At 36.2% G+C, this 27,860-nt stretch overlaps 1 protein-coding gene across 7 annotated transcripts in view; it reads left to right on the forward strand.

Annotated features, from left to right (window-relative positions):
• FANCM (FA complementation group M) overlaps nucleotides 1-27,860 on the forward strand; it is a 70,800-nt gene that overhangs the window by 20,360 nt on the left and 22,580 nt on the right. For 2 of the 7 annotated variants that reach the window (XM_007986594.3, XM_007986596.3), the window contains exons 5-14: nucleotides 401-532; nucleotides 2,439-2,571; nucleotides 3,211-3,336; nucleotides 3,864-3,950; nucleotides 7,555-7,739; nucleotides 13,090-13,296; nucleotides 15,711-15,924; nucleotides 19,861-20,018; nucleotides 22,279-22,434; nucleotides 24,303-26,211. In XM_007986594.3, the coding sequence (XP_007984785.2) occupies nucleotides 401-532; nucleotides 2,439-2,571; nucleotides 3,211-3,336; nucleotides 3,864-3,950; nucleotides 7,555-7,739; nucleotides 13,090-13,296; nucleotides 15,711-15,924; nucleotides 19,861-20,018; nucleotides 22,279-22,434; nucleotides 24,303-26,211 (3,307 nt within the window). Of the gene's footprint in view, nucleotides 1-400; nucleotides 533-2,438; nucleotides 2,572-3,210; nucleotides 3,337-3,863; nucleotides 3,951-7,554; nucleotides 7,740-13,089; nucleotides 13,297-15,710; nucleotides 15,925-19,860; nucleotides 20,019-22,278; nucleotides 22,435-24,302; nucleotides 26,212-27,860 lie in introns of those variants that run through there. The other 5 variants (XM_007986595.3, XM_007986599.3, XM_007986597.3 and 2 more) reach the window with 5 other exon arrangements.

A 27,860-nucleotide genomic window follows, 5' to 3' on the forward strand; every position in this document is an offset into this window, starting at 1 on the left:
CGCCTGTAGTCCCAGCTACTCGGGAGACTGAGGCAGGAGAATGGCGTGAACCCAGGAGGCGGAGCTTGCAGTGAGCCAAGGTCGTGCCACTGCACTCCAGCCTAGGCAACAGAGCGAGACTCTGTCTCAAAAAAAAAAAAAAAAAGAAATAAACAAATTAACAAATGTGTTCTTAAATTATAGTTGTATATAATAATTGCTCATGTTGATTTTTATATGGATATTATTTGGGGATAGATGTCAAGTAGTTTTAAATGTTATCATTGCTGAGTTTACTTAAACATTCATTGTAAGGCAAACCTTATTAAATATATAATTCCTATTTTAATATGTGAGAAAATGATTGTACTTGAAAAAGGACATAGAGCAAGCTTAAACTAGATTGCTTTTAAATTTGCAGATTTTGGAATCATTTGCTCATTCTTTGATTCAGAGGAATGTTTTGATGAGAAGGGATATCCCAAATCTAACAAAATACCAGATAATTCTGGCAAGAGATCAATTTAGGAAAAACCCATCTCCGAATATTGTGGTAGGTATTTTTAAATAAATTTTGATGACAGATTAAATTTTCACCTAAAGCCAGGATAAAACATAGGTACTGATTTTTTGGGTACCTATTAGCTCATCAAAAAATGAGGCTGAACACAGTGGCTGATGCCTGTAATCCCAACACTTTGGGAGGCAAAAGTGGGAGGATCACTTGAGCCCTGGAGTTCAAGACCAGCCTGGGCAACATAGTGAGATCCTGTCTCTACAAATGTTAAAAAAAAAAATAGCCAAGTGTGGTGGTATGTACCTACTCAGGAGCCTGAGGCAGGGTAGGATTGCTTGAGGCTGGGTGGTCGAGGCTGCAGTGAGCTGTGATTTTAGCATTGAATTCTAGCCTAGGTGACAGAGTTAGACCTGTCTCAAAAAAAAAAAAAAAAAATCAGAAATGTTTATATAGTTTATAAAAGCATGAAAAAAACCTGGCAAGAATACAATGTAATGATTTGTATTAAGATAAATTTTACCTTTTAACTTTTTCTTTCTTTCTTTTTTTTTTTTTTTTTGAGACAGAATCTCGCTCTATTGCCCAAGCTGGAGTGCAGTGGCATGACCTTGGCTCACTGTAACCTCTGCCTTTCAGGTTCAAGTGACTCTCATGCCTCAGCCTCCCTAGTAGCTGGGACTACAAGCACGCATCACCATGCCTGACTAATTTTTGTATTTTTAGTAGAGAGAGGGTTTCACCATGTTGGCCAGGCTAGTCTCAACCTCCTGACATCAGGTGATCCGCCTGTCTTGGCCTCCCAGAGTGTAATCCCAAAGATTACAGATGTGAACCACAGTGCCCAACCTTTCTTTTTAACTTTTAATGAAGAATTTGTCTTTAAGTCCATTTATTTTGTAAAGTCGCAAGGCCATGAGAGGGTAGATGGTAACTGAATTTTAGACACAGAACATTTATTCTTATTCTCAATACCAGAGTTTAAAGGAAGCATCACAGCAAGCTTCTTGTTTCTAACCTGCATTGGAAAAAAATAAATGGATAGGAAAATGTCTGTCAAACTAGGTCCAAAGGTTAAATGCTACTAAAAATGTTAGAAAACAGTAGGCTTCATCTCAAAGAAAAATAATTAGAATATGTTCTCCATGCTGTCCTTAAAAACTATCTTATCAGATAGGTACACATACCATGTACCTCCATAAAGGAATGTGTCCTTCATTTTTCCACGAGAGTAGTGGTTGAAAGCACAAGGCCTCTTAGCCAAAATTCCTGGGTCTAAATAGTGGTTCTGCTACTTACAGCTTGTATGAGCTTCCTCATCTGTAAAATTAGCATAACAATAGTAGCTACCTGCTAGATACTAAGATTAAGTGAATTGTGCAAGTAATGTGCTTAGAATAAGTTTCTGGGGCTCAGTATCAGATATTTTCATGGCACCTAAACTTGGTATTAAATATTGGCATTAAAACAGTCTGATTAAATATTTGTATTTTTGCCAGTAACATGCATGAGGATAGGCCATATCTAACTTATTTCCCATTTCCATTGTGTCTAGCTCAGTGCTTGACATGTAGTAGATGCTTACTGTATAGTTTTGAAAGAACAAATATATCTATATACTGCCAATTAATTTACCTGTAAAGAAAAACAGTATAATTTTTTTCTCCTTTACTTATTTTTAAAATGTAAGTTTCCAGTTTAATCTTTAATTTAAAAAAAAGGGGGCAGATTTTACATAAAAAATACATTGGTACCTTTCCATAGCAACATCCTGTAAGATGACATTTAATAACCAGTCAGTTATAGCAGTATAGAAGGGAATGATTATTATGATCATTTGGATTATATTATAAATGTTACACTGACTATGGCCTGACAACTTGGGCATGGAGCGTGTATGTTCATTTATTTCTCTGGTTAAATTTGACATATGCTGTTTTTCTAGGGAATACAACAAGGCATAATCGAGGGAGAGTTTGCTATTTGTATTAGTTTATATCATGGTTATGAATTATTGCAGCAAATGGGACTGAGATCATTATATTTCTTCCTGTGTGGAATTATGGATGGAACTAAAGGTAAATTATATCAAATTGTTTAAAGAAATAATGACATGTATTATTTTGGCTAAAGACATTGAAGGGCTGGGCACAGTGGCTCATGCCTGTAATCCCAGCACTTTGGGAAGCCGAGATGGATGGATCACTTGAGGTCAGGAGTTCAAGACCAGCCTGGCCAACGTGGTGAAACCCTGTCTCTAATAAAAATACAAAAATTAGCCGGGTGTGGTGGTGCACACCTGTAATCCCAGCTACTCAAGAGGCTGAGGCGGGAGAATCGCTTGAACCCGAGAGGCAGAGGTTGCCTTGAGTCAAGATTAGGCTGCTGCACTTCAGCCTGGGCAACAGAGCGAGACTGTCTCAAAAAAACCAAAATAAAAAGACAAAAAGTTTAGATTACTTAAAAATGATTTATTTTAAAAAGCACTGGAGTAATTAACAAATGGCCATGTTTCTTTGTTTTTAATAAATTCCTGGAGAAAAGGAAACCATTCATTAATACATAAATGAATGTAGAACTACAAAAAGTTGCTGGTTTTCATGTTTACACTTGAAAAACTTACATTCATTGCTAAAGTTTAATTTCTTTTTAATAAATAATACATTTTATCGGTTTTATTATTATTTATTTGGAAAACCTTTTCTTAATTTCTGAAGGGATGACACGGTCAAAAAATGAACTTGGCCGAAATGAAGACTTCATGAAGCTCTATAATCATCTAGAGTGTATGTTTGCACATACACGTGGTACTTCAGCAGATAGTGTTTCTGCTATCCAACAAGGTCTGGTTTTTCTTTTAAAATTATGTATTGCATTGTGTTTCTTAATCACAGTTAATTTTGAAATTTTGCTCCTTTGATGCAAATGTCTATAATTATTTATATTTTGTAGCAACAGATCTGTTAAATGTGTAACTATTTCATTTTTAAAGTTAAGATTAATATATACAAGTTTAAAGTTTATATGCTTTAAACAATGTTTAAACTTTGAACATATAACAGATGTTAGTAGTTATTAGTGGTAGTGAAAATTCTCAGAACTATCAAAACCTGATTTATAGTTTAAAATATATTTTTGGTTTGCTGCTGGTTCCTGTTTAGGTTCTCTCAGAATGAAATTTTTATGAAAGTTCAAAGTTCATTTTACAGTAAGACTTATGTGCTACCTAGATGTTACCTCTGGTTTAAATTTAAAAAAAATTTTTTTTAAAGTTCAACATATGCATTGGAAAAGATAACTTTAATATACACTAGTGTAATTGAATATGGAAAAAAATTTTTTTTTAATTGATATTTTTGTTTTTTTCCAGGAGATAAAAATAAAAAATTTGTTTATAGTCATCCAAAGTTAAAGAAATTAGAAGAAGTTGTAATTGAACACTTCAGGTCATGGAATGGTAGGTCATGTTTAGTAGCTTTAAGGCAAGGCAAAGTTATTGCAAGAGGTAGAACTTTACTTATGGCCGGGTGCGGTTGTTCATGCCTATAATCCCAGCACTTTGGGAGGCTGAAGATCACGGGAGGTCAGGAGTTCAAGACCAGCCTGACCAATATGGTGAAATCCCGTCTCTACTAAAAATGCAAAAATTAGCCGAGCATAGTGGCGCATGCCTGTAATCCCAGCTACTTGGGAGGCTGAGGTAGGAGAATCGCTTGAACCTGGGAGGTGAAGGTTGCGGTGAGCCGAGATTGTGCCATTGCACTCCAGCCTGGGCTACAAGAGCAAAACTCAAAATAAATAACCTCGAAAATAAAACAAAAAACAAAAAACTTCAACTTATTAGTTTATTCTAACATTTCTTCTGGAGAAGATGGGCTTTTAATTACTCTGGATAATGAATACTAAAAAGCTCTGAGAAATTTTGGAAGGGTTAGGGCAAGGGTGGTGGTGGGAATGTTAAGAATAAGGTACTATATAAGTTAGCTTGGGATAATACAAAGAAAGTGGACAGTAAAAATATATAGTAAAGTAGAAGATTAAAGTAAAGTAGCTTAGAAGAGAGAGAGAGTTATAGAGTAGTTCTGTTTTATATAGGATGGTTATGGAAGGCTTCTCTGTAGAGGGATATTTAAAGTGATAATAGAGATAAGGGAGGAAGCCTTGTGAGTTTTGGAGGTTGGGGTAGAGATAATTCTAAGCAGTAAAAATAGCAGATTCAAAGGCCCTGAGGTGGCAGTAGGGTGCTTGGTATGATTAAACAGACCAGTGTGGTTAGATTAGTGTGACTGAGGCTACAAGCGATATAGATGAGAAGTATCCAGATAATATCAGACTTTAGTTTTTAATTTCTGAGTATTTGTGCTTTGCAAAACCAAAGAGAGGTATTTGTAGCAGTGGAATGACATGACATTTTAAGGATCACTCTGGTAGTTTTGTGGAGCATAGACATTGATAACTTAGAAAACTATTATGATAGTCTTGGATGATGACACATAATAATGGTGTGCATCAAGGCAATAGTGGTCAAGGTGCTAGGAAATAGATTCTAGAGATATGTTCAAATTGAAGCCAACTTATTTATTGTATTTGTTGGTGGATTAGGCATATGGTATAAGAAAAAAGGGAATTGGCTGGGTGCAGTGGCTCACGCCTGTAATCCCAGCACTGTAAGAGACCGAGGCGGCCAGATCACGAGGTTGAGATCAAGACCATCCTGGCCAACATGGTGAAAGCCCGTCTCTACTAAAAATACAAAAATTAGCTGAGTGTGGTGGTGCATGCCTGCAGTCTCAGCTACTTGGGAGGCTAAGCAGGAGAATCTCTTGAACCTGGGAGACGGAGGTTGCGGTGAGCCAAGATCATGCCACTGCACTCTAGCCTGGCAAGAGTGAGACTCCATCTCAAAAAAAAAAAAAAAGAAGAAAAAAGGAATCTGGCTGGGTATATACATTTATGTGTACATGTTTGCAAATGATTACACGAGCAAAGTGAAAAATGTAGAGATAAGTATGAGGTAATACGTATGTTAATTAGCTTAATTTAGCCATTCCACAATGTATATAGACATCTCAAAACATATTGTACAACTTAAATATATACAACTTTTATTTTTCAATTAAAAAAAAAGAATAACAAAAGAAAGAGCAAACACGTTAAGATGTTTTTGAGACACCTACAATTAGATAAGCAAATCTAGATCTCAGAAGAATGGTTGGTGCTGTTTTTACATACTTACATATATGTGAATACATTTTGGAGTTATCAGCATACAGGTAATATTTAAAGTTTCAGGAATAGATGTGATTATCAGGACAACAGTTTAGAGACAGACAGAAGAGGATCCAGAATGGAGTCCTGAAGAATATCAACAAAGTTTGGATGAAAAAATGCCACTAAGGACCTTGGGGATGAAACTAGACAAAGTGTAAGAGAAGCTGAAGAAAGAGACTGTTTCAGAAGGAAAGAGTACAGTGTGTTAAACTAAAAAGTGTCCATTGAACTTGGCAGTATGGAAGTTATTGATGATTTTGCTGGCAGGAGCTTTAGTGGAATGAGGGTAAAAAGGCAGGCTGTGACAGGTTAAAGGAGATGTAGGTTTTGTGATGAAAGCAGCGATTCATTCAGGAGCTGGTCACATACAGAGGCTTGATGCAATGATTAATTAAAAGAAGTTTGTTTAGAATAATTTTACTTGGAACAGCTGCTTCTTCAAGTCCTACATTTTGCTTTTGTATTGTAAATTAACTTTATATTTAATAAGTCATTTATTCCTTAGAGTAGTTGTGAAGGTTGAATGAGTTAACATACATAAAATGCTTAGTGCAGTCCTTGGAACACATATGATGATTAAGATAATAAAAATCATTAGAGGCTGGATGTGGTGGCTCATGCCTGTAATCCCAGCACTTTGGGAGGCTGAGGTGGGCAGATCTCCTGAGTCCAGGAGTTCGAGACCAGCCTGGGCAACATGGCAAAACCCGGTCTCTACAAAAAAATTTTAAATGTAACTGGGCATGGCGGCATGTGCCTGTAGTCCCAACTACTGAGAGTGTGAGGTGGGAGGATCACCTGAGCTCAAGAGGTCGAAGCTGTAGTGAGCCGTGATGGTGCCACTGCATTCCAGCCTAGGTGACCAAACATGACCCTGTCTCAAAAATAAAAACAACCAAAAACCCCACACAATATGCAATAATTAACCAATTACTGTAAGTGCAAAACTATATACTTGACATTTACTGTTTCATGTATACATCAATCCATATTAGATATGAAGAAACTAAAGCTTAAAGAGCTTAAATAGCTACCATGATCACCAATCACCCAGAGAATTAAGTGTCCAGCCACAAAGATCATGTTCTTATTAGTGCATTCTACTGGCCGCCACCCCGCTACCCCACCTGCCCCTCAGTACAGACATATTGGGAGCAGCTTTGGAATTCACTATAGGGTATATTTTGCAGTTTTCTTTGGAGAATTTGAAAGTATAGTAGATTTGAGGACAGAATGCATGGCGTGGATTAAGACATTGCCTTTAGTGAACAGAAAGGAAAGGGAAGACTTATGAAATTAGGGGGAGCTACATAATTCTGTGCTTCTGGCTATCTTAGAAGGTAAAGGGAAATGATAGCCATTATGCCTGAATTGAAGGACTAGTCAAAAGTGATTCAGGTAATTCATATTTGATTTGTTTAGGATTTTATTTTATGACAGCGAATGATAAATAACAAGCTACGATTATTAAAATTAATAGAGAATATAGTTTAAAAAAAGTAAAATTTCAAGATGTTTGAAATTATTTATTTATTTATTTGTTTATTAGAGACTAGGTCTTGCTATGTTATGTTGCCCAGGCTGGTCTTGAACTCCTGGGCTCAAGTGATTCCCCCATCTCAGCCTCCCAAGTAGCTGGGACTACAGGTGTGTGCCACCACATCTAGCTAAATTATTTTTTTGAAAGAACTATCATTTGTTAGCATAATACTTTCAGGTTTGTCTTTTGAACTAGTTCTTGTCTAAATGCTTTGTAAAAAGTTGTAATTAAAGTTTTTGTATATATGTAGCTGAAAACACTTCTGAAAAGAAACGTGATGAGACCCGAGTTATGATCTTCTCTTCATTTCGAGATAGTGTTCAAGAAATTGCAGAAATGCTTTCACAGCATCAGCCAATTATTAGAGTAATGACTTTTGTTGGCCATGCCTCAGGGAAAAGCACGAAGGGTTTTACCCAGAAGGAGCAACTGGAGGTAATTATTTTTGGAATTTATGAAAATAAAAATAAGATTGATTAGCTTTGCACTTGTTCTTTTTTTGTTAGTTTTAACTCACTGGTCTTAAAAAGAATTTTATAGTAAACATGTAAGTAAAAATGAGCATATTTTGAAAGATGATAAATGTTTTATGTGGTTTTGGAACTTTTTTTTTTTAAAGTAATGTAAAGTATAAAAGTTAAGCAGAAAAACTCTAGAATTATATTACCTGGGTTGGATCCTGACTACCACTTAAAAGTTTCTTTACTTCTTCTTCCTCAGTTTTCCTTATCTGTAAACATACATCATAGGGTTGTCGTAAGCATTAAAAGAGATCTTATTGTAGAGCCACCAATAAATGTTTACTATTTACGTTAAGTCACTTTAATAATTTATTCTAAACAAATAATTAGCTTATCTTTATTTATTTAAAAATCTTACTTTAAAAATGGGGTCAGAAGAAACCATGATAATATTTAAGATAGCCTCATCCTCTGAGTAAGAGAACATTCAGTTTTCTAAGTGCTGTGAGGTTTTGAGGGAAATTTTATGTTATTGATTTTTATAAAATCTATGCAGCTTTTTATAAATTAACTTTGTAAGTCTATACTTGAGTAGTGACTACCAGTTAGATATCTCTTTAATTTCTAATTCATTTTGACAGATCCTTTTTTGAATCTGCAGACGTTAGTAGATGAGGTATCCTTTTTTTTTTTTTTTTTGGAGATGGAATCTCGCTTTGTTGTCCAGGCTGGAGTGCAGTGGCATGATCTTGGCTCACTGAAACCTCCACCTCACAGGTTCTCCTGCCTCAGCCTCCAGAGAGCTGGGATTACAGGCACCGACGCCTGGCTAATTTTTGTATTTTTAGTAGAGATGGGGTTTCACCATCATGGCCAGGGTGGTCTCAAAGTTCCGACCTCTGGTGATCTGCCTGCCTCAGCCTCCCAAAATGCTTATTACAGACATGAGCCACCTTGCCCGGCCAGGAGGTAGCCGCCTTTTTTTTTTTTTAAATTTTGAAATGGAGTCTCGCTCTGTCACCCAGGCTGGAGTGCAGTGGCCCGATCTCGGCTCATTGCAAGCTCCGCCTCCTGGGTTCAGGGGATTCTCCCTCCTCAGCCTCCTGAGTAGCTGGGACTACAGGTGCCCGCCATCACACCCAGCTGATTTTTTGTTGTTGTTGTTGTATTTTTAGTAGAGACAGGGTTTCACCATGTTGGTCAGGTATTCTTCTCCTTCTTTCTTTTTTTCTTTGAGACAGAGTCTCGCTCTGTCGCCCAGGCTGGAATGCAGTGGTGCCATCTGAGCTTACTGCAAGCTCTGCCTCCCAGGTTCACACTATTCTCCTGCCTCAGCCTCCCAAGTAGCCGGGACTACAGGTGCCCGCCACCATGCCCAGCTAAGTTTTTATATTTTTAGTAGAGACGGGGTTTCACCGTATTAGCCAGGACGGTCTCGATCTCCTGACCTCCCGTGATCTGCCCGCCTCAGCCTCCCAAAGTGCTAGGATTACAGGCGTGAGCCATGGTCAGGTATTCTTTAAATACCTTTTATACCTGCCCTGACTACACCGAGAAGAGTCTATTTAAGCTGACTGGATATGATGGGGAGTGCCTTCCTGAATCTGAAAATAATACCTTTGCCCATCATCAAGTCAGATTATACATATTTTTAAGGCATCTATTGGGTGATTACTACTCTTAACATTTATGTATGAATGAAAAATGAATTGGATTTTTGCTTTGGAGGTCAAGCATTTTCATTATTTGAAATACCCACAGTACCCAATCCGATCTCTGATCAATTTCAGTATTACCTAAAGTCATTATTTCCTGAGCTTGTCAGGCACTGTAAGAACCTTATTGATTTTACTGACTTTATCATTTACTCATTTATATCAATAATATTTTAATGTATGCCAAAGTAAAAACTTCTTTTTATTACTCCTATATGTGATTGCTTTCATAACAGCTGTTTTATTTTTAAATGAGCTTGCAGACAAATAATTGTACATTGTCCATTTATTTAGAAACATGATATTAACTCAGAAGACATGGGAGGGCGAGATCCTTTAGGGCCCTGTATGTCATTTCCATTTTAATGACTTTCTCTTTTACTGTGACTGAGATGAGAAGTTCTTGGAGAGTTTGGGGCAGAGGATGGTCTTAGCCTGATTTATATTTTAAAAGAATCAGCTGGACACTGTGACTCATGCCTGCAATCACAGCACTTTGGGAGGCTAAGTTAGGAAGATTTCTTGAGGCCAGGAGTTCGAGACCAACCATGGCAACATGGTGAAACACTATCTTTACCAAAAATACAAAAATTAGCTGGGTGTGGTGGCATGTGCCTGTAGCTTCAGTTACTTGGGAGGCTGAGGAGGGAGGATGCTTGAGCCCAGAGGTTGAATCTGCAGTGAGCCAAGATCACACCACTGCACTTCAGCCTGGGCAACACAGTAAGACCCTGTCTCAAAAAAAGAAAAAGAAAAAATACTGGTTATTGTCTGAAGAATAAACTGTAGGGGGTAAGGGTGGAAGTGGAGAGACCAGTTGAGAGACTTATAACAATTTAAACTGAAGATGATGGTGACTTGGACTAGGGTGGTAACAAGGTAAGTGGTGAGAAGTGGTTAAGTACTGAATGTATTTTGCAGGGCAAGCTGATGGTGTATTGACAAATTAGAGTGGGATATGAGATAAAGGCACATGAAGTCTGGCTGTAGGATGACTCCAAGGTTTTTGGCCTGAGCAACTGAAAGGAGCTGGTATTAACTAAGATGAATAAGACTGCAGGAAATGCTAGGCATGGTGGCTGACGCTTGTATTCCTAACACTTTGGGACTCCAAGGCAGGCGGATCATTTGAGGTCAGGAGTTTGAGACCAGCCTGGCCAACATGGTGAAACCCTTTCTCTACTAAAAATACAAAAATTAGCCAGGCATGGTGGCAGGTGCCTGTAATCTCAGCTACTTGGGAGGCTGAGGCAGGAGAATTAGGGAACAGCAGGAGCCCGGTTTTAGATGAATTAACTTTGACATGCCTCTCAGAGTAATGCTTTTCAAACTATTGAAACTGGTAGAGGACCAGTTTATTTCCCCCACTACATCACATACTGATACTTTTGAACAGTATAATAAAAATGAACTATTAGAAAGTAAAATGAATGAAAAATAAAGTTCAAGTCCAATTTTAAAAATATTACTAGAGTCTGCCAACAAAATTACTCTTTCAAGTGTCTAAACCCTTACTTTCAGTTATTGTACTTATCTTTTTGTCAGCCAGTAATAAACAGTTTTTGGACAGACACCAGTAATAAACAGTTCACGGAGCACACTCTCAGTAGCAGTCTTTTAAACATCAAGCAGAGATATTGGATAAACAATTGAATATATGTCTTGAATTTGTAGAAAGGGTTCATGAAAGTGTATTTTCAATGGCAAATTAATGTCAATCTTAAGCATGGAAGTAACAGTTTAGTTTATACTTGTTAACTAAAAAGAAAATTGACATTATTAATCTGTTAATTACATTAAGAATTTTAAAAAATGTATCTAGCAGTGTGGCCTTTGTTTTTTTTTTTTTTTTAATCTGGGCAAAAAGGACATATGCTTTTCTATGTTAGATGCAGGTTGGCTTCATGTCATTACAAATTCCAGAGGAAACGAATTACTATTAATGTTTAATCATGATCATTGTTTCTCCTTATACTCTGAGGATTTCCATATTGAAAGAAAATCCTTGGATCAGTGCAACCGAAATGTTTATGAGAAGACTTAACATGATACATTTATGTTTATTATCCTACTTTTAAGGTTGTTGTTTTTAACAATAAAAACTAGCTTATAGATTAAGTTAGGTTTTTGGAGTCAGAGACACCAACATTCAAATGCTGATGATTATTAGTGAGACATTAGGCAAATAGCTTAACTTTTCAGATTTTCAGATTGTTTAATAAAATGCAATGATGATATCTACCTCTTAGGGTCATTGACAGTAGAAACTAATGTATAAAGTACTTATTATGTTACCTGCCTCATAGTGTGGCCTTGCACATAGTAGCTATCATTATTTATCAGCTAATTCAGCTTTTGATGTTGCATTATCTCATTTAATTACCACCGCCACCACTCCACTGTACACAAACCTGCAATGTTGGTATTGGTCTGTATGGAGAAACTGAGGCTCAGAGCAGTTGAGAACTAAGTTTATAAGGCTTAAGGGACTTTTAGAAAATGTTTCATTAACGTTTTCATTAACTCCTCATGCTATTGGGGTTTCATTAAACTGATCTCCGAGAAATCCTGGAATGATAGTATAAAACGTAAGATATGACTTCTAAGAGTAATACATCATTCTTACAAATATTATCAGAAATATTTATAAACTGATTTCAGATAAAACTATATACATTTAGGTCTAAGATATGATAAATAGGAGTGGTTGCTGTAGGCTATTTACCTGCCCTATTCCCCTTTCTGTGGTGCTAAAAAATAAACCCTGGGGTTTCTCATTCGGTGACAGACTGTTAAATTGTGGACAAATCCTTTTGACATCACAACCATTGCTAAAGCAAAATAATTAGAACTGTTTATTTTACCATAATCTCTTTTGGCTTATATTGCCAGTTGATTGCTTCTTTTCCTATTCTGTACTATCCTTGATGCTGATTTTTCTGTTTTGTTTTGTTGAAACAAGGCTTTACTCTGTTGCCTAGGCTAGAGTCTTAATGTTTAATCATGAGCATTGTTTCTCCTTGTACTCTGAGGATTTCCATATTGAAGGAAAATCCTTGGACCAGTGCAACCGAAATGTTTATGAGAAGACTTAATACATCCCAAAAACCCAAAATATTTACTTTCTGGCCCTTTATGGAAGTTCGCTGATGCCTATTCTAAGTGATAAGGAACTTGAATTGTATTCATACTGTGCTGCAATCTTGAGTGACAGGCCTTTCTAAATAAGATGTTACATAAGATGTTAATACAGTGTCACAGTAATAGCTCACTGCAGCCTTGAACTCCTGGGCTCAAGAGATCCTCCTGCCTCAGTCTCCCAAGTAGTTAGTACTACATGCATGCACCATCATGCTGGGCTAGTTTTTTTATTTTTCATGGAGACAGGGTTTTTCTATGTGTCCAGGCTGAGCTTGAACTCCTGGACTCAAGCAGTCCTTCTGCCTTGTCCTCCCAAAGTGTTGAGATTACAGGCATGAGCTATGGCCAGCTTTGAGGCTGATTTTTAATCTGATTTTACTATTTTTCAGGTGAGTGGGGGAAAATATGCTTTGATCTACAGTTCTCTTATATTTGCATGTAGTTATTTTTCAATCATTTTTATTTTAGGTAGTGAAACAGTTTCGTGATGGTGGTTACAACACGTTGGTTTCTACCTGTGTGGGTGAAGAAGGTTTGGATATAGGAGAAGTTGATCTTATAATATGTTTTGATTCCCAGAAGAGCCCAATTCGTCTTGTGCAACGAATGGGTAGAACTGGCCGTAAACGTCAAGGCAGGATAGTTGTTATCCTTTCTGAAGGACGTGAGGAACGTGTAAGTAGAGCTGCAGAAACACAATTTGACACTTGAAATTGGAGAAATATAGCCCAAAGGTGAATATCAACATGTTAGCATTCCAAGTCCAAACACTCTGTAGATAGTTTTGGTTTATTTTCCCCCCTTTGTATTGGATTCTATCTTGTAACTAGGAGAGTTTTTGACTGGATTCACTTTCTTAATTTTTATCCATCTAAAGAAGCACATTTTTAATATGTAAGTAGTAATTCAGAGATACCTAGATCCAAAAACCAGTATGTATTACTTTGTTTTACTATTTTCCTGTGCTTCTAAAGAAGGCCTATGCTTTGTGTTTAGTTTACTTTTCTTTCTGAACTATAGTAAACCGAGAATCATTTTTTCCTTTTCAAGGGCTGTCAAAATAACTGACTAAGTAAGAAACAAAGAATATATATCAGAGACAGTATGAAGACTGAAAAACCCAAAATGTTTACTTTCTGGCCTTCTATGGAAATTTGCTGATGCCTATTCTAAGTGACAAGGAACTTGAATTAGATTCATACAATCTTGAGTGACAGGCCTTTCTATATAAGATGTTACATAAAATATTATTTTGTATTTGTTACACTAAAGTATTAACTAACTTTTGTAACTCATTGAGACTAGTTACAAATATATAGATTTGTTACTATATAGCGGCCAAATATATAGATTCACATTAAAGGTCTCCTTAACAGCTATGATAATTTAACAAAATTGATTTTAGACTGGACATGGTGGCTCACGCCTGTAATCCCAGTACCTTAGGAGGTCGAGGCGGGCAGATCACTTGAGGTCAGGAGTCCGAGACCAGCCTGGCCAACGTGGTGAAACCCCATCTCTACTAAAAGAATACAAAAACCAGACAGGTGTGGTGGCGCATGTCTGTAAACCCAGCTACTTGGGAGTCTGAAGCAGGAGAATCGCTTGAACCTCGGAGGTAGAGGTTACAGTGAACCAAGATCCTGCCACTGTACTCCAGCCTGGGTAACAGAGTGAGACTCCATCTCCAGAAAAAAACCCTGATTTTAAATATTTTATATACTCTTTAAAATCATCCTGAAAAATGAATTATTTCTCTAATACTTTTCTTGTGATTATAGCATATTCATATGTAACATCTAGTTTATCCATAAAATGATCACAATGAAATGTTTGGTAAAAGGCCATGTAATATCAGTGAGTGGAATTGGGTTTTAATTGTACTACCTAGCTGAGTTGCTTAACCTCTCCATTTACTTGTTAGGTTTCTTATCTGTAAAATAGTAACAGTGGCCACATTTACTCAGTATTTACATTGTGCTGTGTAATGTTCCAAGTTTCAGATTCATTATTGTATTTAATCCTGTCAGCACCCTGTAAGGGGAGTAACCCTTTTGTTGTATACAGAGAAGGAAACTGAAGTGTAGAAAGATGAACAAACTGAAATAAGGGAATAGTTTTAAAAAAAAGCACAAGACAACCTTACACTTCTATGTAAATATCAACCTCTTTTTAAAACAGCAGGGTAACAAAGATAGATTTACTTCTGCAGTATAACTGCTAAGGTGGGCTTTTGTAATTATGGACTTTGGCATGATTTTCTTTTTTAAAAATAACAAAAAAATGGAGTCTTGCTCTGTCATCCAGGCTGGAGTGCAGTGACGCGATCTCGGCTCATTGCAACCTCCATTTCCCAGGTTCAAGCGATCCTCCTGTCTCAGCCTCCTGAGTAGCTGGGACTACAAGTGTGTGCCACCACGCCCGGCTAATTTTTTTTTTTTGTATTTTCAGTAGAGACGGGGTTTCACCATATTGACCAGGCTGGTCTTGAACTCCAGACCTCGTGATCTGCCTGCCTGGGCCTCCCAAAGTGCTGGGATTACAGGCGTGAGCCACCGCGCCCAGCCTGAAATGATTTTCATTCAAGGTTAATCTAACAGTTTACTGATAGGTTTTAAAATTCAAGACAGCTGGGCTCAGTGACTCACGCCTGTAATTTCAGCACTTTGGGAGGCTAAAGCTGGAGGATCACTTGAGCTTTGGAGTTCAAGACTAGCCTGGGCAACACAGGGAGACCCCATCTCTACAAAATAAAGATTAGCTGGGTGTGGTAGTCCACACCTGTAGTCCCAGCTACTCAGGAGGCTAAAGTGGGAGGATCGCTTGAGCCCAGGAGGTTGAGGCTTAGTGAACCCTGACCATACCACTGTACTCCAGAGCCTGGGTGACAGAGTAAGACCCTGTCTCAAAAAAAAAAAAAAAAAAAAAAAAAAAAATTCAAGACAACAGAAGCTCTATTTTCTAAGTATTTAAGTGGATCGGGGTTTAACTTTATGTTTACAATAAATCCAAACTAATAATTGCTTGTTATGGATAAATTGTTATTTATAAAAGTAATATAATCTGACATTTTATATTTGTTTTTACAGATTTATAATCAGAGTCAGTCCAACAAAAGAAATATATGTAAAGCTATTTCAAGTAACAGGCAGGTCCTTCATTTTTACCAAAGAAGTCCACGAATGGTTCCTGATGGAATCAACCCAAAATTACACAAAATGTTCATCACACATGGTGTCTATGAACCAGAGAAGCCTTCTCGGAACTTGCAGCGAAAGTCATCTATCTTTTCCTATAGGGATGGTAAATAAATTTTGCATTTGACACATGCATTTTTCCCCTGTTTTTACTTAGCAGATCATATCTTGATATAATATTTCTTGTTTGAAAAACTGAATATATGTTCTAAGTAATATATTATAGACATTCTCTTTGGAAAGTCTATAAGAGATTGTTCATGTGGCAAATGGAGAGACACTGGTAGTATAGAGTGACAGAAACTCAGTGCTGGGGAAAATTAAAAATACCCTACCAACCCAGAGAATGTTCTCCATAAAGTTTAGAAAAGAAAGAAAACAGTTTTATTTTTGAATAAGCGTTAAACCAGATTACAATGTGCACTGAAGACAGTGTACTAAGATAATTCCAAGACAGAAAGAAATTCCCTATATGTATCCCCATGCACTTAGAATCCTTTACATACATGTTGTCTATATTAATAGTAACTTGTCTTCATGTAAGAGGGCACCATTTGCTATACATTCCTTCATAGTTTATCCTATATTTACCTGGTAATTGAGGTAGCCATTTGCATTAGCTGGTTGCCTTTCTCAAATATCTTGAGATATTTGCACTATGAAAGTGAGAAAAAAAGTTTATTTTTTGGATTTTACTTAATCTTTAAGGCGGGTTTTAAACTATCATAAAAATCATATAACTGTATTCTAACATTTGGAAGGAACCTTGGGAGTCATGTGGTCCAATTACTTACCAAGGTAGGAATGCTTCTGCAGCATTCTTGTTAAATGCATACCCAGTCTTAACTTGAATACCTCTGTTAATATAAATTATATTTCTTTAGCAGATTAATTCCATTGTTGAATGGCCCTATATAGTAGAAGACTCTTACGTTGAAAAGTCTGTGTCTTTGTACCTTTTTCCCATTGATCTGGTTTCTTAGATAAAAAATACAGTTTTCATCTTTGGTTTACCTTTATAACAGTACTCTATATATCTTTTATGTTTGTTCCACTGTTTTCATACCATGCATTTTTTTTTTTTTTTTTCCTTTTGAGACGGAGTCTCGCTCTGTCCCCCAGGCTGGAGTGCAGTGGCCGGATCTCAGCTCATTGCAAGCTCCGCCTCCCGGGTTCAAGCCATTCTCTTGCCTCAGCCTCCTGAGTAGCTGGTACTAGAGGCGCCCGCCACCCTGCCTGGCTAGTTTTTTGTATTTTTTAGTAGAGACAAGGTTTCACCGTGTTAGCCAGGATGGTCTCGATCTCCTGACCTCATGATCCTCCCGTCTCGGCCTCCCAAAGTGCTGGGATTACAGGCTTGAGCCACCGCGCCCGGCCCATACCATGCATTTTTAAGGTTCTTACCCTCCTACTACTTGCTTTCAATTCAAATTTGTTAATATTCTTTCCCTTAACTCAGAGCCGTCAATCAATGTTTTTTTGGCTATGTCTATTAAACCTAATACAAATTCCCTTAATAGGAACATACCTGTCATTTTTCAAGATTTTGCCAATTATTTGGTTAAAATAAAAACATAGCATGTCTCTGAGTTTTCTCGAATTTGATAATAAAAGCATCAAAACTTGATTAGGTTGGATAAATCATTTTTAGTGATCATTATATTTTTTATATTTGCTACTTAATCTTGTATTTAATAAGTATTTCTAAAATGTTACTGGGGTCGATGGCAAATTCTTTAGTGAATATCTGGAACCTATCCTTTTAAAAAATGGAGACAATGTTAACTTATGTTCATTTTTCTATACTTGTTTCCTCCCCTTTTCTCTGATTTTTCAAGTGTCAAAGATTTATCTTAGATTATGTGATTTATGTATGGAATTATTCTATAATTCTATACTAGTATATAAATACACTAGTGTATTTATACTAATATATAAAATATATACTAGTGTATTTACTATGTATTTTGTTAATGTATGCTAATTATATACTAGTGTATATACATAGTATATATTTACACTAGTATATATTTATATACATTATATATTATATACTATATATAGCATATATATAGTATATATTATATACACTAGTATATAATTCATCTGAGCTTAGAGCTCTGAATTGACTTTTATTTTATTTTATTTTTTTGAGACAGAGTCTCGCGCTGTCGCCCAGGCTGCAGTGCAGTGGCGTTATCTCGGCTCACTGCAACCTCTGCCTCCTAGGTTCAAGCAATTCTCCTGCCTCAGCCTCCCAAGTAGCTGGGATTACAGGCACGTGCCACCACACCTGACTCATTTTTACAGTTTTAGTAGAGACAGGGTTTCTCCGTGTTGTCCAGGCTGGTCTCAAACTCCTGACTTCAGGTGATCCACCCACCCAGGCCTCCCAAAGTGCTGGGATTACAGGCATGAACCACTGCACCCAGCCACTCTGAATTTGTTTTAAGGGACTAGGGGTACCTGCCTATTTCAGAATCTTAGAGCCTCTGGATGTCAGGTCTGAAAGGGGCCTGAGAGATCATTTAGTTCAAATCCCCTTATTTTACAGATGAGGAAACAGATGCAGAGAAACCTTTTATTTATTTATTTTTTTAGGTGGAGTCTTACTCTGTCGCCCAGGCTGGAGTGCAGTGGCGTGATCTCGGCCCACTGCAAGCTCCGCCTCCCGGGTTCACGCCATTCTCCTGCCTCAGCCTCCCGAGTAGCTGGGACTACAGGTGCCCGCCACCTCGCCTGGCGAATTTTTTGTATTTTTTAGTAGAGATGGGGTTTCACTGTGGTAGCCAGGATGGTCTCAATCTCCTGACCTTGTGATCCGCCCACTTCAGCCTCCCAAAGTGCTGGGATTACAGGTGTGAGCCACCGTGCCTGGCTTTTTTCTTTTTTTACATTTTTAAAAAGCTTCTTACACAATATTTTGGAATACCTGAGACGTGATCCTAGCTCACTGAAGCCTCAGCTCCTGGGCTTAAGAGATCCTCCTGTCAGCTTCCTGTGTGGCTAGGACTACAGGGATGCAACACCATGCCCAGCTAACTTTATTTTTTTTAGACTTGGGGTCAAGCTGTGTTGCTCAGGATGGACTCAAACTCCTGGCCTTAATTGATCCTCCCTCCTAGACCTCCCAAGGAGGAGGTGTCAGCCACTGTACCCAGCCAGTTTCCTGATTTTTAATTCAGTAGCTTCTCAGTTTTTCTGCTCTCATCTGTATTAGCCAGAGTTCCTGCTTTGTACTGTTTAGCCTTTTCAGTTTGGTGATTCTTAAAGATTATAGAAGCTGAAAGCAATGAATGTACTATACATATTTTTAAAAGTCTGTTATGTCCTCTTTTAAAGCAACAAGTCTATTCCCCCTACACTTTACTCCTTTTTCCCCCAACCGCCTTTTATGACTTAAGATACATACCCTTTTTAAAAGTCTTGGCCTTTCCTGCCCACCCTCAACACCCATACCAAGCTTCAGATGAACTTTCCAATACTGCTATGATAGAATCATAATACCAGTTTTCATTTGTGAGTTATTTTACTCTGTTTCATGCCAGGTCTTAGGCAACCAAATGAAAAGAGTCCAAAAGAAGCTAGGACTGAGAGCCTAGCTACCTGGCTCTGTTCTGTTAATGAATTCATTACCAAAGGATGGCTCCTAGACAGATGGGTACTTTCAAAGAAGTAAGAGAAGTTTAGGAGACATTTAGAAGCATGAAGTGATAAACTGAGTGGTTTTATATGGAGAATACTAGTTTAAAGAAATAGAATCAAGGCTGAGGAGTTTGAGACCAACCTGGGCAACATATCAAGACTTCATCTCTGTAAAAAATAAGAAAAGTAGGTGGGCCTGGTGGCATGAACCTATATTCCAGCTTGTGTGGAGGCTGAGGCAGGAGAATTGCTTGATCCCAGGAGTTTGAAGTTACAGTGAGTTACGAATGTGCTGTTGCACTCCAACCTGGGTGACAGACTTTGAATGGATATTGTGGATTTTTTTGCCTTGCAGATTTTTAAAAAGTCTCTTTTCCATTATTTTTTCAACTTACAGGAATGAGGCAAAGTAAACTAAAGAAAGATTGGTTCTTATCAGAAGAAGAATTTAAATTATGGAACAGACTTTATAGATTAAGAGACAGTGATGAAATTAAAGAGATAACATTGCCTCAAGTTCAGTTTTCTTCTTTACAAAATGAGGAAAACAAACCAGTAAGTTGAATATTTTTTCAGATGTTCTTTTTCCCCCTCTCATTTTAATGCCAAAACCCCTCAGATGTTCTGTATAATGATAAAGCAGTAGCTTTGGGAATAATGAGATAATTGTGATTGGAATGTCAACTTACTTTTAGAAATTAAGAATGTAATCAGTTTAAAAAATCCTTACAGTCTAAGTTTACAAAACTACTAATTTTCCTGTATTATTTGTTGTATATATATATTTAACCAACTGTGATATCTTTACATAAATTATGCCTTTCTTTCATTACTATCATTTAAACATTTCTACATAGGCATAATCTTACATGGTTGTCACTTTACTCTGTGATATACCATAGTTTGTTTGACTATTTACCTATTGTGTTTTGGGATTCTTTTCAACCTTTTTTTTTTTTTTTTAAGAGACGAGGTCTCACTCTGTTGCCCAGGCTGGCCGTCAGCTCCTGGACTCAAGTGATCCTGCTGCCTCAGCCTCCCAAGTAGCTGGGACTATAAGTGTGCACCACTGCATCTGGCTTTTTCAGTATTTTACTAACATAAATTATGCTTTCATAATTATCCTTGTAAACCATTTTTTAAAAAATTTCAATAGTTTTTGGGGAACAGGTGGTGTTTTGTTACATGGATAAGTTCTTAGTGGTGATTTCTGAGATTTTGGCACACTCATCATCCAAGCAGTGTACACTGCACCCAGTGTATAGTCTTTTATCCCTTGCCCCACTCCTACTCTTCCTCCCAAGTACACAGAGTCCATTATATTATTCTTAAGCCTTTGTGTCCTCATAGCTTAGCTCCCACTTCTAAATGGGAACATACGATATTTGGTTTTCCATTCCTAAGTTACTTCACTTAGAATAATAGTCCCTAACTCCATCCAGGTTGCTACGAATACAATAATTTCATTCCTTTTTTATGGCTGAGTAGTAGTCCATGGTGTGTATATGTGTGTGTGTGTGTGTGTGTGTGTGTGTATCACATTTTCTTTATCCCCTCACTGATTGATGGGCATTCAGGCTGGCTTCATATTTTTGCAGTTGCGAATTGTGCTGCTATAAATGTGGGTGTGCGAGTATCTTTTTCATATAATGACTTCTTTTCCTCTGGATTAGATACCCAGTAGTGGGACAGCTGGATCAAATGGTAGTTCTGCTTTTAGTTGTTTAAGGAATCTCCGTATTGTTTTCCGTAGTGGTTGTACTAATTTACACTCCCACCAGCAGTGTAAAAGTGTTCCCTTTTCACCACATCGACGCCAGCGTCTATTATTTTTTGATTTTTTAATTATGACCATTCTTGCAGGAGTAAGGTGGTATTGTATTATGGTTTTGATTTGTATTTCTCTGATAATTAGTGGTGTTGAACATTTTTTTATGTTTGTTGGCCATTTGAGTTCCTTGTAGATTCTGGATATTAGTCCTTTGTCGAATGCATGGTTTACAAAGATTTTCTTCTACCCTATGGGTTGTCTGTTTACTCTTCTGTGCAAAAGCATTTTTGTTGCATTTGCTTTTGGGTTGTTGGTCATGAACTCTTTGCCTAGCCAATGTCTAGGAGAGTTTTTTCAATGTTACAGAAATTTTATGGTTTCAGGTCTTAGATGTAGGGCTTCAATCCATCTTGAGTTGATTTTTGTATAAGGTGAGGGATGAGGATCCAGTTTCATTCTTCTGCATGTGGCTTGCCAATTATCCCAGTATCATTTGTTGAATATGGTGTCCTTTCTCCACTTTATGTTTTTGTTTGCTTTGTTGAAGATCAGTTGGCTGTAAACATAAATTAGGCTTTCATAAGAATCCTTGTAAACCAGTTTTTATTTTTTGTTTTGAAATTATAGTTAAAACTTTAAATTTGATGTTTTTTATTTTGTTTATTATTAACAAATTCTTAGTTAACTTTGTGAAAGTCAAGAGAACTGATCAAAGGTTGTATGTGTGCTTGGAGAGCTGGGAAAACAACCTCAGAAAAGATTTCTTTTAAAATATTTAACCATTTGTTCTTAACATGGAACTATATAAACAGGAATATCATCAACTTGTAAGTCATATAACAGTTATTTAACAAATATATTTTGAAGGGCATATTTCTGCTTTATGAAATTATTTTCTTTTTTTCTTCTGAGATTTTAGTTGGGAATATCTAAATGGATCCAAATTATGTTAAGCTGATTATATGTGTATTGAGTGTTTTTTAAAATTAGTTTGTGAAATCTCAGTATGTTTTCCTTATTTTTATTACTTTTTAAATAATTAAGACTCAAGAATTAGCCACTGGAATTCGTCAACTCTCTCTCTCTGAATGGAGACTGTGGCAAGATCATCCTTTACCTACACATCAAGTTGATCACTCAGATCGATGCCGCCATTTTATAGGCCTTATGCAAATGATAGAGGGAATGAGACATGAGGAGGTAAGGTTTTATTGTAACTTTTTCTTGCTGGTATGATAGTAAAACTAGAGTACTTATCTTTTATTTTTGTTAATTTGAAGTAATAAGAAATATTTTGTTTTTCTGTATAGTTCCTTGTGATCTCAATAAGGAATGAGTTTTCTGCCTTAAGAGAAGAAATAGATTTAATTAATTAGAAGAAGAAGGTCATCTGTAAATATTGATGGACCAGAGTAGAATTTTAATATACTTAAATGATTTGTGTAAACTGCTTGTAAAGCTACTTTAGGATTCTTTTGGATTTGGATTTATTGAAATACTCTCTTATCATCTAGGTTATTTGATATCTTTCTTGTGTCCTGGTCCTAGTTTAGAGAATTATAGATTCCTTGAGCAGTTCCTTGATTATTCTTCCTAGAGTCAGCATAGTGAACCAATTATGAGTGTGAAATCCATAGTGCCTGGGTTAGAATCCTAACTCTGCCTCCTACTGATTGTGTGTTTATAAGTTATTTAACCTCTCAGTGTTTCAGTTTTATCTGTAAAATAGGGATAGTGATAATACTTATTTCATAAGGTTGTTGTGAGGATTAAATGACCTAATATATGTAAAGCACATAGTAACTGGCATATAATAAGTACACAGTAAATTGTAACTCTATTTTTTTTATTAGCATTTGGTCATGCATACATGTAAATAAAGTAGTTATGTGTGGATCCCAGCAAAATGTGTGCAGTCAAATTAACATATATTTATTGAGTGCCTTCTGTGTGCCACACTCTGTTACCTGCTTTATGGCTATAACCGTGAGCAAATGAGAGAAAATATTCTGTTTATGTGGAGTATATATACTAGCAGGGAGACAGACATTTGCTCACATTAATGCTTGTTATATTTATTATTCAAAAAAGCAGAGAGGGCTGGTCTCGGTGACTCAGGCCTGTAATCTCAGCCCTTGGGGATGCCGAGGCGGGCGGATCACTTGAAGTCGGGAGTTTGAGACCAGCCTGGCCAACATGATAAAACCCTGTCTGTACTAAAAATACAAAAATTAGGTGGGTGTGGTGGCACATGCCTGTAATCCCAGCTACTCAGAAGGCTGAGGCAGGGGAGTCACTTGACCCCGGGAAGCAGAGGTTGCAGTGAGCTGAGATCAAGTTACTGCACTCCAGCCTGGGCGACAGAGCGAGATTTTGTCTAAAAACAAAACCAAACAAAACAAAAACCAGAGAGTTAACTGCTTAAACCTATAAGTAATAGAAGAATCCTGATTAAAGTAGCATTCTTGGGGGAAAGGAGGGATGGTGAAGATTGTAGTTTTAGCTAATAACTTAGACATAAGTAAGGCTTAGAAATTCACTATACAAATTCTTGATTAGGAACTTTGTTACAAACAGAAGTATATTCCAGGATAGAACCTAGTAAACATACAGGTTTATGTTGGACATTCTAAAAGCTGTTCTTAGTTTACTGTCATTGAAAGAGTAAATTTAACAAATGTATATGGTTTTTATTAATATATATTTTTAAAATATCTATTTTTAGGAAATTAGAATAATTCAATTAAATGTTAGAAATGCAAAACTCACTATATTCTTACGTATTCATTCAATTTGTTCTTCCTACAAATAGTTATCAAGGGTCTTTTGGGTATTAAATAGTGGAGATACAAAAAAGTTAACTGATTAATGATAACTTGATAGTTTCACAGTAGTGTACTTTATAATTTTGATTTATCAGAATAACTTTTAAGGTATAAAAGAATATCATTGGAACAATGTAATAATAGAAATATTTTAATATAGAGTGAAACTCCTCTCTTAGATTTGGCTTTCTGTTTTGTTTTGTTTTGTTTTCCTGTGGCTTTTTAAATTTTCCTTATTTATAGGGAGAATGCAGCTATAAATTGAAAGTTGAATCTTATTTACAAATGGAAGATGTTAGCTCAACATTTATTGCTCCCAGGAATGAATCTAATAATCTTGCCAATGACACCTTTATCACTCACAAGAAATCGTCATTTATAAAGAACATAAATCAAAGCAGTTCATCCTCAGTGATAGAATCTGATGAAGAATGTGCTGAAATTTTTAAACAAACTCATATCAAACCTACTAAAATTGTTTCTTTAAAGAAAAAAGTGTCTAAAGAAATAAAAAAAGATCAGCTTAAAAAAGAAAATAATCACGGGATTATAGATTCTTTAGATACTGACAGAAATTCTACTGTTGAAAATATTTTTCAAGAGGACCTACCAAATGATACAAGGACATCAGATACAGATGAAGTTGCTGCCACATGTACTATTAATGAAAATGTTATTAAAGAGCCACGTATATTATTAACCGAGTGTCAGTTTACAAACAAATCCACTAGTTCATTTGCTGGAAATGTTTTAGATTCTGGTTATAACAGTTTCAGTGATGAAAAATCTGTTTCATCTAACTTATTTCTTCCATTCGAAGAAGAGCTTTATATTGTTAGAACAGATGATCAATTTTATAATTGTCACTCATTGACAAAAGAGGTACTAGCTAATGTAGAGAGATTTTTATCTCATTCTCCTCCGCCTCTCAGTGGACTCTCAAACTTGGAATATGAAATTGCTGAGGGTACTGCACTTGAGAATTTGCTTTTCTTACCCTGTGCAGAGCATTTACAAAGTGATAAATGCACCTGTTTGATGTCACATTCAGCTGTGAATTCTCAACAGAATTTAGAATTGAATTCACTTAAATGTATAAATTATCCGTCTGAAAAAAGTTGCCTTTATGATATACCTAATGATAATATTTCTGATGAGCCAAGCCTCTGTGACTGTGATGTATATAAACATAATCACAATGAAAATTTAGTACCTAACAATCGTGTTCAAATACACAGAAGCCCTGCACAGAGTTTAGTTGGAGAGAACAATCATGATGTTGATAACAGTGACCTCCCAGTATTGTCCACTGATCAAGATGAAAGTTTACTATTATTTGAAGATGTTAATACAGAATTTGATGATGTAAGTCTTGCACCCTTGAACGGTAAAAGCAAATCTTTACATGTGTCAGACAAAACTGCTATTAGTGAAATGCCTCTGGTCTCTCAGTTCTTAATTTCTGATGAACTTTTGTTGGACAACAATTCTGAACCCCAAGATCAAATCACCCGTGATGATAATAGTTTTAAATCTCATGATGATCTGAGAAGTGTACAGGAAGAAAAAATGAAGAATCATGAGGATATTTTTGATTGCTCTATGGATTTATTTTCTGTTACCTTTGATTTAGGATTCTGTAGTCCAGATTCTGATGATGAAATATTGGAACATACATCAGATAGCAATAGACCTCTAGATAATCTATATGGAAGGTATTTGGAAACTAAGGAGATAAATGATGCAAATTATGTTTCGAATCAAGCACTAATACCAAGAGATCATAGCAAAAATTTTACTAGCGGAACCGTTATTATCCCATCAAATGAAGATATGCAGAATCCAAATTGTGTACATTTGCCACTGAGTGCAGCAAAAAATGAAGAATTGTTATCTCCTGGTTATTCTCAGTTTTCTTTACCAGTGCAAGAAAAAGTTATGAGTATACCACTCTCTGAATCAAACACATTGAACTCATTTTCTAAGATAGGAAAGGAAATACTTAAGACACCAGATTCTAATAAGGGAAAAATAAATCTACAAAGATTCAAAGAAGCATTGAATTCAACTTTTGATTATTCAGAATTTTCTCTAGAAAAGTCTAAAAGCAGTGGTCAAATGTATCTGCATAAATCCTGTCATTCTGTTCAAGGTAAGATTCCATCTTTATAAAGTCTGTAACTCTAGAATAATTACTCTAGAAATACTTTGGTAATTTTTCCAAATGTAATTTTTTAGTACATGGTACAATATAAATATAGAATTAGATAATTGTTGTGTGATATTTTTCTTAAGGTGATCTTACTAATATTAGATTTATTTTATTTATGTATACTTATGGCATACATGGTATGGAAAAGGTTATTCTTGCTAGACATTATGAAATACACGAAGATGTGTAAGATCTGGCTATGTCTTGGTTGTAAAACATAATTATGTGACATATTTATATGTATTTGAAAAGATGCCAGTAAAATGTGGAAATAACCACCAAATGAATAATAAGAGAGTGACTGTTTAGGAGGTTCAGAGGATGATGAAATTTTGAGTTTGATTAGATTAGAAATTTTTTTTTTTTTTTTTTTGAGATGGAGTTTTGCTCTTGTTGCCCAGGCTGGAGTGCATGGTATGGTCTCGGCTTACTGCAACCTCCGCCTCCCGGGTTCAAGTGATTTTCCTGCCTCAGCCTCCTAAGTAGCTGGGATTACAGGCACCCACCATCATGCCCGGCTAAGTTTTGTATTTTTAATAGAGACGGGGTTTCACCATGTTGGACAAGCTGATCTGGAACTCCTGACCTCAGGTGATCCACCCGCCTCACCCTCCCAAAGTGCTGGGATTACAGGTGTGAGCCACGGCGCCTGGCTAAGGTTTTATATATAGTGTAGATTTTCATTTTGGTTCCTTGAGAGTATTTATGCTTTTGGTATGTTGAAGATACTAAAGACATAATTTAGGTGTTATAAAATGATGAAAGCGAAGGGAAAGAAGGCAAGTATGATTTTGAGAGATAGTTTGAAGTAATAGTTTTATGTAGCAAAATATTTGAGAAATAAAAACTGTATTCAGATGATTAAGACCAGACCACAAAAAAACAGAGAAATCTCTGGGTTTCTGTATTCTAACCATTACACTTGCAGGAAAACTAGACGATATAGTGATAGATGTTTGATATGAAGTCCTGCTGTATAATACAACTCTACAGGTTATTATATCAAGTCATTTATGAATTTTACTCCTTATGTTAAAAGCTGAATAAAAAGTAGCTGTAGGATAAAAGGAAAGTTTCCTATGTAAATCTTTTCCTTACGTTATTCTCGTTAGCATGGAGGACATGGTTCGTGAATGTTCTATTTAAGATGAAAGCATGTTGGAAGTTAAGTTCTGGAAATACATTTAATTTTCAAAACCTGACTATTCTATATAGTCTGGGGTTGTGGCATGACATATATATTTTTACAAAGTATATGATGCCTGTGAGCCTTCAATATTTGCTTTAATACCTCTATTGAAGTCCATGTTAATGAGTGAGATAATTTTTCTGGTTTTGTGTCAGATTTGCACAAAAACATTTTTTCTAGGATTGTACTTAACTACAAATCATGGGCAAAATAATTACAAATACAAATACAAATCAGGAAATTATTTATTAGAGAACATTTAGTTATTTTTATTCTACTTATTTCAAAGAGAGAATTTAAGCTCATTTTTCTCTATTATATATGAAAAACATAGTTGATTAAAACATCATGAAAGCACTGAAAAGGAAAGCTTCCTAGAATTGAGTTGGTTACTGTAGCC

The sequence above is a fragment of the Chlorocebus sabaeus genome, chromosome 24 (genome assembly GCF_047675955.1).
Source record: "Chlorocebus sabaeus isolate Y175 chromosome 24, mChlSab1.0.hap1, whole genome shotgun sequence".
In the NCBI taxonomy this organism is placed as follows: domain Eukaryota; kingdom Metazoa; phylum Chordata; class Mammalia; order Primates; family Cercopithecidae; genus Chlorocebus; species Chlorocebus sabaeus.